Source organism: Pteropus vampyrus, unplaced genomic scaffold, assembly GCF_000151845.1.
Source record: "Pteropus vampyrus isolate Shadow unplaced genomic scaffold, Pvam_2.0 Scaffold72, whole genome shotgun sequence".
Lineage (NCBI taxonomy): Eukaryota > Metazoa > Chordata > Mammalia > Chiroptera > Pteropodidae > Pteropus > Pteropus vampyrus.
The window spans coordinates 2,100,705-2,111,263 of NW_011888853.1; the positions used below are offsets into that span (position 1 = coordinate 2,100,705).

Consider the following 10,559-nt stretch of genomic DNA (forward strand, 5'->3'; position numbering starts at 1 on the left):
TTTCTCTGGTGCGGAAGCTAAGAGAAGCCCGGTGGAGGGCAGGATCTTGACTGTGCACCTTTTTCGGGGCCTGCGCCAGAAGGGATGAGAAGTCACGGACCTCTGGTCAGCTCGGCTTTCTGAAGGATAGTCCGAGGAGGGAGGCAGCGCTCCATCGGTCTTTCTCTGAATGCGGCCGCTCGGGGTTGAAGGGCGGCGGAGAGACGCCATGTCGTGTGGCTTGAACCCTAGTCGCTGCGAGCTGTGCGGTGGAGCGCGCCATTCTCGCCCCGGGCCTCAGGCCTGGCCTCCGCGTCCCTTCCGCTCCCGCCTCTGGTCGCTCCAAACCCCTCCCTCGTCGTGCTAAAAACTCCGGCTGCTGTTCTTCGAGGCCCCGGGCGTCTGCCAGCCTCTATAGGGCCTCGGAGGAGGGTGGGGTCCAGACTTAGGGTCCGTCCCGAGGGGAAGCGCGTCGCGGCGATGCCCCCGTCCCCACGCCACCTGGCTCCTGGGTCCCGAAACCTGGCCCTGTGTAGGCTGGTCACCCTCTCTGGGTTGGGCGCTCTCAGGAAGAGCCGGCCTGGCTACGCCCCTCCCTCAGCAGCTCCAGGCAGGGTTTGTGGGAAGGACGAATCGTCTGTGCTGTCGGGCCTGGGAGGTGGCCCAGAGCCGTCGCGCGTTCCGGGAACTATTTCTTCCGCCGGGAGGCGGCGGGACACAGGGCGCGGCGTACCGTTCTGCGACCAGGTGCGCGCAGGTGAGGCCGGGGGCGGGGCGGCAGCGCCTCGTGCACTTTCTTGCGGGCCGAGTCCCCGCCCCTGCACCGCCCCGGGCCGCGGATTGGTCCGAGCGGGGTGCCCGCCCCCCGAGGGCTCCCTCGCTGCGCCCCGCCCTTTCGGCGCGGGGCTGCCGGGGGCGGGGCCGAGGCGGGGCCGGACCGCTGGGGCCCGGCGCTCCGGCTTCCGCGGGCCGGGCTGGCTGGCACTTTATGTAAATAGCAGCGGCTCCGCCCCCTGCTCGCCGCGCCGGAGGTGAGCAGGAAGGAGGCCGCCGCCCAGCAGCCCGTGGGCCGGCGGCGGAGTGAGCGGAGCCGGCTGCGGGCGCCGAGGGACGCCGAGGCCTCGGGTAGGGGCCGGCCTGGGGTTCCAGGTGAGGCACGGGCCCACCCAGCTGGGCCCGCCCCCTCGGGGCGCCCGCCAGTCGGGACGGGGAGTCGAGGGAGGGCCAGGACCCCGGGCTTCCCTGGTCGGGCGCGGAGGGCTGCGCCCAGGTTCGCCCGCCTCACCCAGGACCTCGTCGTTCCGCTTGTCTGGGAGAAAGACACCTGTAGAAAGTGCCACTGGGAAGTTTTCTCTGCCCGATCCGCCCGCGATTACAGAATTTGGATTTCGGGTTTGCACAACAGTGTTGGCTTTGGGGAGTAGGGAAACAGGTGCCCCGCCCGGCTGATTGCGAGGGACACCGCGAGCGGAGACGGAGTTCCCGGCCACGGGCCCCACGTGCAGGACGCCTGGCCGGGGAGGTGGGCGACGCGCGTCTCCTGTGGCCCTCTCTCCGCAAGCGGTGGCCGGAGAACGTTACGTCGACGGCTTAGCCCCTGTCCCTGCCATCTGGGCCCTCTCCCTACCGGCCCTTTGTGCCTCCTAATCCCCGGACGCAGGAAGCCCGAGGGAGGGACTTAGGTCTCAGGGCCTTTCCCCGCCTCGGGCGGCTTTGGGCACCTCTAGGGGACGGTCCGGAGACCTAGTCTGTTTACCCGATTGAGGTGGGTTTGCGCCGTGGAACGTTGGGATTTGGCGAAGAGTGAAAAATGCTGTCTTGCCAAAGAAAGTATGCAAAGTTTGCTCTTGGCTTACTCCTGCTGGACGGTTTGTAGGCACATTGAGCTTTGGCTATGGGGAGAACTGAATGTAACCAGGATAGCGGTGCCGCTGTCTCCTGAGGCTTTCACCTGAAACAGGTGAGCTTTGGGTGAGGGGGTGGGGCTTACACTCAGGCCCCCTCCCATGGGGATCCATGTGCCAGATGCAGGGCGTCTTAATCTGGGCTCTAAGGACCCTCTGCAGAGTTTACAACTGAAGTCTTCAAAGGGGCTTCTTTCAGTGAGGGGAGCCAGGAGGGAATGAGGGTGTCTGGGAGACAAGAAACCCCAGGTGGGAAGAACAGTGGCAGTACAGAAGAGCTGTGGCCCAGCGCCGGGAAAGCCACGGTCAGAAGTGGCTTTTGAGGAAGACAGTCTGGGTCTGTGTGAGCTGAGGTACGGGAAAGGTCCTGGGAGATGGTCCAGTTTATTTTATAAACAGAGAATTAAGATTTGGTTTTCTTCAGTGATCTGCCCACAGTGCTCACTTACAGCAGCCCGCACTCTGGGCTGTGGGAGCTCTGACCAGGGCTGGCTCCTCTTCTCAAAAGTTAGACTGGGCCAGTCTCTGTGGGGCCACTGGCCAGTGTTTCCAACGTTCCGGGGCCGTTCCACATCTCTACTGTACTCCTTGAGGCAACAGAGTGTCCCCCGTGGTGGCAGATTAATATAATTTTAATAATTTAGTAATCTAGCGTTTAGTACCTTATGAATACACAGTGGCATTAAAAGAAAAATAAAAAGCTCATAATCCCAGATGATCCCTGTCGGTTTAAAAACTTAAAAAGGTAATAGGAGCCAATAGTAGGAGAAATAAAATGTTTTAGTGTAAGAGGGGAAAACGTCCCCCTCTTGCCTCACAGTCTGTCTCTAAACGTAGTGTTCATTCAGTGTTTCATTGTCTTTCCAGGCACAGGTGTAGTTTTGAATTGCGCCTGGCCGAGTTCTTGCTGTATGACCTTGGCTAGGTCTCTTAACCGTGCCAAGCTTCAGCGAGCCTTATTTTTTACGGATGTTGACAAGAGGATGAAAAATGTCACAAACACAAATGGCCTGGCACATAGCCAGAGCCAGGTGAGGGTGAGCTTCATAGCATCCCCACAAAGCATAAAAAACGTGGTCACTTGTGAGCCTTCGGGTGTGCCTGATGAACTGTGAGGGAACCTGGCTCCTCTGTCCAGATACCAGCCGAGGGCTCAGGATTTTTGAGAGCCTTTTAGAACTTTTAAAATGAGGACAGACATTGAGGGGCAGAGGTAGAGGGCAGTGGCCTCTCCTAACCTCATCTTGTGTTCTAGTGGCCTTTTGTAAATCCCCTGCTCCTTGGGGGAGCCAGGAGTGAGGCCTGATGGCCAGACCCCAGCTGGAAGCCTTTCCTGGGGAAGGGGCTGTAGAATCTAATCTGCTCTGCTTTCTGCTCAGGGGAGGGCTTGGTCGTACACATTCTGTGCCCTGTTGGGTGGGGGGAGGGGAGCACATTCTTGTGCTGCTCTGGTGCCATTAAGGAGTTTTTCTGAGAACTCCATAGTGCTTTCTTTCAGCCTTATTTAGGGAAGGACTTTTGGCCCCAGGACCCTCTCCCTAGGAGAAAGTGGTACATGGAGCTGGAAAGTTCGGACCCTCTGCTGTCAGTCTGTGACCCCCTGTCTGCCCCCCTGCCGACATCCTGGGCAAGAGTGTCCAGGAGCAATGTGGGGTTTCCTGAAGGGTTACTCAGCCTTCCAGTCCTTCCGGATATGTCAGGCAGGTACTGAGACTCCTGAGTTGGGGTGGAGAAGCTGGTGGTCCCCACTCCTGGGTTGGCTGCTCTGAGCAGCACTGGCCTCCAGGACTCACCGATCCTGAGTAGTGAGCTGGGAGAGGCCTGATTTCACCGCCAGGGCTCCTCCTGGGTCAGGGCATGCCAGGTCTGCTTGGCAGCTTTGTCTTCCCTTGCCAGGAACAGTTTGTAGGGAGAAATGGAGTGATGGGTGGAGGTCTCCCCCATGGGGCCACCAGTTCTGCTTGCCCTTCTCCAGCCCTGGCTCCCCATGGTTCCCTAGGAGACTCCCCCGCCCTGCATCTGTGCCCTGTCACCCTGGGGCTTTGCCCAGCTCCTTTTGAGGTGACCTTCCCTCCCCGCCCTCCCTCTCAGAGGAAACTGGTCCTCTGAAGAGTCACCTTACTGCTTCCCCTTTCCATGAACTACAGTGAATTCTTGAGCTAGGAGAGGCTCCTCTGGGCGTGGGGACAGGGAAGCTGCTAGGGACCTGACTCTACCCTTCAGGAATTCAGCAGTGACCAGAACCTTCTCTCAAAATACCTGACTCAGTTTTCCCAGGATTTGATGAAAGGGACCTCTGGGTACAGGACTGTTTGACTCTTGTAAATAGTGATATTGTTGGATTCTTCTTGCCAAGGAGCTGGATATCCTGGGGCCTCGGACTGAGGCACGGCCCCCAAAGATATTCCCAGCAAGATGCCAGGCATGATATCCACATGGCCCTGACCAGAGACTTGAGAACAGGGTAGAGAAATTCCCTGAGAGACCCTATGGTGCCCCAACCCAGTGTTCTTCGGGGTAAGTGGCTCCCAACCGGAGAAGACCTTAGCCTGGCTGATCCCCATTCAGCCCTACCTGTTCATTCATTCATTCAACAAGTATTTGCTTGTGCCGCTGTGTGCGTGGCGTGGTTTAGACACCAGGCATAATCCTTACACAAAGCAAAGATCTCTGCCATCACAAGACTCACATGCTAAAGGGTGGGGAGCACGAGTGACAGAAAATAAGTGCAAGTGAAAAATTACGTGTTAAAAGGCAACATGAGAACATGAGCTACAGAGCAGCGAATAAAGCAGGGCATGGGAGCCCTATGTTGGGGGCAGGTTGCCACTTGAAAAAGTGGTCAAGGTGAGCATTTGAGATCTTGCTCCCTGGCATGTGTTCTCAGTTTTGGCTCAAATAAACTCTTATAAAAATCCAAACAGATAATTAAAAAGGGTGGTCAGGGTGGGCCACGCAAGAAAGTCACATTTGACCATAGACTTGCTGGGGTGAAGGAATTCTTTAAATAAAATTCGAGTGTCCCCCATGCGTCAGGGTACTAAGCACTGAGGATATAGTCATGGACAGGACAGGCACTGTCCCTTCCTCCTGGAGCTGACAGCTAGAAGCTCTTCATGGACGTGGTTCCATAGTATAGCAGTTAGCACATCCGCTTTACACGCAGAAGGTCCTGGGTTCGCGCCCCAGTGGAGCTAAGGTCCATGGTCTATGGCCACGCCACCCTGAACAAGCCCGATGTCTCGGAAGCTAAGCAGGGTCAGGCCTGGTTAGTACTTGGATGGGAGACCCCCTAGGAAGACCAGTCGCTGTAGGCATTAATAATAATAATAATAAAGCTCTTAGGACAACAGTGCAAGTTTTGAAGCAAGTAGGAGGCCGTGGAATGGGGCTCGATAGGATGAGCCAGGCAGCCTACTCGTTCCCTCCACAGGTAAGCTGTGTTCCACTCCCCAGAGTGGCTTTGCTTTTCCTTGTGCTTGGCCATATCCCATCCATCACTTCCCTGGAGAGAGTCTGATGTTAGATCACAGAAGGGGACTGAAGCCCCGGAATGGTGATGGGGGTCGGTACATGCACTCCAACATTCCACCCCGTCCTACAGGGAGGGAGACCCTGTAGGAGGAGCCTCTGGTGCCGGGCGGGGTGGGGGGGCCCTCTCAGGATGTCAGCCGCTGTGGCTCCTTAGGATGGACAGTAGGGAGGTGGGAGTGGCAGCTGACCTGGATCCAGCCAGGGAGGGCAGGCTGAGCTCTGGCTGCACTGCAGGTCCCCAGTACTCCCAACCAGGCTGCTGCTAGCCAGTCCCTCTGTCCTCGGGGAGAGGCCTGTACTGAGTAGACGGTCCTGCTGTCGGGTTGGAGTGCAGAGACTTGGACTCTTACTAACTGCTTGGGCTCATTAGCTCTTGGGATTGGTTATTTCATAAGTAATTGTAAGAATTACATGAGATGATGTATGCAAAGTGCCTAAAGTAGCATCTGGCTACAGTTTACACTCAGTCTCTTACTGCCCAACAATGGCAGCGACACAAGTTCTCTGGTTCTTGCCCCCTCTCTGTGTGTGTTGTCTGAGTCCTATCTCCATGGGTGCCCTTCGAGCCAAGGTTTGGTTGCTAAGCTGCTGGCCAAGGGCCTGCCTGATACCTTTGGGAGATTGGGTTTCCCAGGGGAACACGGGTGCTTGCAAAGCAGCCGTGCACATCTGCGTTGGCATGGACAGAGGCTAGAGGGGTCAGCAGCTGCCCCAGTCCCGCAGAGCCCTACGTCACGTCTCCCCTCGGTAGGAGGTGCAGGGGTGTACTCACACCCGGCAGACTCAGACTAGAGGCCAAAGCCACACACGGGCCTCACACAGGATGTTGGGGAAGGAAGGGCAGCTTCTTCGGTGGTGGCAGGCTGTGGGGGGTATGGGCAGAGGGCAGAGAAGAGCTTGGGACTGAGCCTCATGCTGTGTGTGCTTCTGGAGGTCACAAACATGGGAAGGTGCTGACTGCGTCTCCAGGAGCCTTCTCTCCCTTGGCCCGAGATGTCTAGAGTCCTACTACTGGATGTCACCTCTGCCCACAGATGGATGGAACTGCCCAAAATATTGAGGGACCTTCTGGGGGGCTGGCCTATTACACAGAAGGGCTGGCCGAGCTTGGCCAGGCCTTGGTCTTATGGGGACCAGTTAGCCCAGGCATCCCAAGCAGTGTCAGTGTGGGATGAGCATTCTGGTCTGGAAACCCCTTTGTTCCTTCCTGAGCTCAGTGAAAACTGCTGCTTATAGTAGGGGGCCCAAAACAAGTCCACCCCCATATAGTTATTCCTCTTCTGCCTCTACTGCCTCTTCTGAGCTCCTGAGACACAGGGGTGGGGCAGAGTCCATGCATGTCCTGGCCACAGGGTCTGGGCAGAAGATGGGAAGGGAAGACAGGGTGTGAATTTGCTAACCTGTTGCCAAGTAGACAGCTCTCCTATTTTTTTTTTTTCCCCATGGCGGGCATCGGGGTATGGGGAGACCAATTCTCACTGACTGGCGGTGACAAGCAGTGACAAGAGAAGGAAATTGCTAGGTCAGCTGCCCACGGGGAACTCTCAGGCTAGATCCACACGGAAGGCACATATCTGTGTGAGGAATAAGGAAGCCTTGTGTGGCCCAGCCCTCAACCCCGAGTGCCCACTCCCAGGGGAACAGAGCAGGGCCAAGCAGGCAGGGCGGCTCAGGTCCGGTCAGGGACAGAGACCGCCACTGCAGTCTTTAGAGGTTTAGCGGCGGGGAAGGCATTTCTTCTTGGAAAGTCCCTCTCTCAAGAGTCGTTTCTAGCCAGGTGGCATCTCTAGGGCAGGAAGCCAGGACCCTCAGAGCTCCTTACGTCCCAGTAACTTTGCCTCAAATCCTTTTGGCATTGGACTTGGGGGGGCTCTCCAGCTGCTGGGACTCCTGAACTTGGCTCTCCTCCCACACCCCATGTGGCAGTAGCAGCGTGGAAGTGTACAGCACCCAAGCGTTTGCTGGACCCCTCACCGGCCCTCCTGTGGAAGCTCGCGACAGCCCTGCTGGTCGGAGCCTATGACACAGTAATGTCCTTTCGTCTCAGGACCCCGGAGCCCTAAGTCACACAGCTGGTTCCACCTGCCTGTCTACTCCCTGCCTTTGTGCCCATTCGGTGTCCGCAGGGATGTCCTCTCCCCTGTCCAGGTTAACGTGGCTGAAGGGCAACCCAGCCGAGAGATCAGGAGCGTTCCCGCCCGCCGAGAGCTTGGGGCCGCCCTCACACCAGACCCCTGCCTGGGCCTCACGCCTTCTCCCCTTCCATCCTCTTACCTGCCCGGCCCGGGAGGCAGAGAAACCAAAAGAAAAAAAAATCGGCACTAATTCCGTATGCCTTCCAACGTGCTGTCTATTTCTGTGGATGTTTTTCTCCTGGATTCTACCTGACTCCCGGATACGCTGCGTGTATGCTTCCATGTCGTTAGTCTTCTGCCCTTGTAGTGACCGCAAGCCCTCCATCATGGCGCCGAGCATGCTCCCCTGTACCCCTGTTGCTGGCTACTTAGGTTGCCAATACCTTGATGTCTGGTTCAACAAGACTGGGGAGAACATTCTCAGAGCCGGGTGGGTGCCCATACCCACGGCAGTTTTGGGGACCGTTTTAGCATAAGGCGTGGGCAAGCGCTAAGGGCGAGAGTGGTCAGAATGGGTTCAGAGGGTATTTTGGAAGGTGATTTTCGATGTGTCACTTGAAGGGCTAGAAGATATTTCAGACAGAAGCATGGAAACCACCGTGACTGGGGCCTGGGGTCAGGGCTGGACGCATAGATGGACCAGCCAACACAGGGCCAAGCCAAAGGGACATGATTTGGTGGAGGGGAGGGCAGACCACATCAGCCCCTGCCTGGGACTGCCAGTTGGTTCCCAGTGGAGTCAGATGGAAGCTCTTTGCCCTTCCCGACCGACTCCTCCTCGTTGCCTGCCCTCGGCCTCTCCACCCTCCTCCTCCTGACACGCCCTGCCCCTGATTACCGAGGCTCACCACTTCCTATTATTCAGGTCTGGGCGGAGATGTTACCACCTCCGTTCATTCATTCATTCAGGGTACACGCGGGGTGCCGCAGTGAAAAAGAGGGCCAAAGCCCCTGAGTAAGAATGAAAAAGCGTATCCTTGTGGAGAGTTGCACAGGTCATAAGCTCAGTCAGTAAACTAGGCCATCGTGGCCAGCGCTAAGGAGAAAAACAAAGCAGGGAAGTAGAGAGAGCGTGTCAGGGGAGGGACATTGGTGTAGAGGCGAGGGAGGGAGGCACGTGAGTATCTGGAGGGAAGGTGCCCTGCGCAGAAGGCACAGCGAATGCCCGGGCCCAGACCCAGGAGTGGTCACTGAGTCCTTCCGACCGCCAAACTCTGGTCACTCTATGTCAGCATCTTCCTTTATTCTCTTGCTGGCCCTGATCTCTGAAACCATCCTGCTGACTAATTTGTATATTTGTGAGTCATCACACTCTCCCCTGAAAGGATGTTAGCCTGGTGACATAAAGGATCTTGTCGGTCTGTCGCTGTTGTATCCCCCAGTCCTAAGACTGCCTGTTCTGTGCCAGGAGCTGTGCCAGGCCCTGGGCACTCAGCATGGCTCCCAGCAGACCTGTGCAGAGGGAGTACGTCTGCTTCTACAGACGAGCTCGCTGGGCCTCCAGGAGCTACCTAGGTAGACCACCTATCTTGGAGGAGCTGAGCTGTGATGGTTGAGGCCTGGCTGTTGGTACCAAGCCCTGGGCTCTTTCCCATATGTTCCCTTTGTCAGGGGTACACTGAGTAGGTAGGATTTGTTCCACACCAGGAAGCTCCAGGCTCGGTTTCCTGAGCTTGTCTGCAGAGAACCTGCTTGTCTGGGGCATGTGGAGCTAAGGGTCTCCCTGGACGAGAGTCTAGCCAGTCCCTGACCTGTCACCCTTCAAGAAGAGGTGGCACCTTTTATGCCTTCTCCGGGGCAGTTATTTCTGTATTGGGAGCTACACCAAAGATGGACTAGAGCAGATGCTGTGTCTGCCCTGCCTTGGTCCTGGCTCCGTCACCCCAAGCCAAAGGGGTCCCAACCCCCTGAGCAATGAGCGACAGGTCCATGCAAGGCCCCCCGAGCCTTGCCCAGCCAGACATCACCAGCACCCCACAAGAAGCGGCCAGGCCCCAGCCCCAGCTGCTTGGTTGGCTCTGAGCCGAAGGCGTGCGAGTGGGCGTGAGTGTGCGCACGTGTCTGTGCCTTTTAACTGCAGGGGGGTGATTAGGCGTCCCATCCTGTCATAGCCATCCCTCGCTGCCTCCCAGAGCCCTTAGATTTGGGAGGTTGCCAGACCTGGGGTCAAACCCGAGTTCTGGTTCCTCCAGTGACCTTGGGCGAGTGGCCTGGCCTCTGTGGTCCTCTTTTCCTTGTCTGCCAAGTGGGGACATTCCATTCACCTTCCAGGGAGGCCGGTGGGATCGGCGTTTAGGTGTGCCTCATTCACAGCGTGGAGTACCGAGGAGCCACTGGGCCTCGGCCGTGTACCCACACCCCGCTGTGCTGCCCTGAGTGGTGGGGTTTAGGGAGGACTGTCTCCTCCGGATTGTTTGCGTTCTTAAGTGACCACGGATTACTTGGGCAGAATGTTCACAAAGTAACAAAAACGACCTCAGAGTCTGGTCCAGTGCCTGGTAGGCAGCAGGTGCTCCGCGGGGCGTTTGAGTGGGTGGAGCGCCCACCTGCCCTCTGGGCGGGGCTGTCTCCCGGCCGGCTCCACATCCTGTCTCTGTCCCTCCTACCTGCACCTCCTCCCCCAGGACTGCGCCCTGTCACCCTGGAGGCTGTGTGGGTCCTTGGCACAGATGGCCCTGTGCCCTCTCCTTCCCACCCCATGGCTCTGATGGATGGGTTCTACAGGGCAGAGCCCAGGGCAGCCTCTCCCTAGAGCCCACAGACCGCTCCAGGGTGCCACTCACAGCTTCCTCTGACTTCTGAGCCAATGCCCAGGAAGGGAGAGAGTGCACCCCCGGCACCTGGAGTGGCCGACTTGGGAGCTCCAGCGCCCTCCCCCACAGCCCAGGCGGGGCCCTCTGCAGGGCTGGAATGCTAGGCCACAGCTCAGCTGTTTGTCACCAGGGAGTCTGTTTTCCCTCCCAGCCCAGGAACCCTCTAGAACTGTCCCGCCTTTGTTCCCTTCACC

At 57.7% G+C, this 10,559-nt stretch overlaps 1 protein-coding gene across 8 annotated transcripts in view; it reads left to right on the forward strand.

The window, feature by feature from the left end:
• Nucleotides 1-30: 30 nt before the first annotated feature.
• LLGL2 (LLGL2, scribble cell polarity complex component) overlaps nt 31-10,559 on the forward strand; it is a 34,211-nt gene continuing 23,682 nt past the window's right edge. For all 8 annotated transcript variants that reach the window (XR_002780837.1, XM_023531686.1, XM_023531687.1 and 5 more), the window contains exons 1-2: nt 31-533; nt 647-653. Coding sequence is in view for 7 of the 8 variants with exons in the window: in XM_023531686.1 (XP_023387454.1) it covers nt 460-533; nt 647-653 (81 nt within the window). In the remaining variant the exon portion in view is untranslated. The remainder of the gene's footprint in view (nt 534-646; nt 654-10,559) is intronic.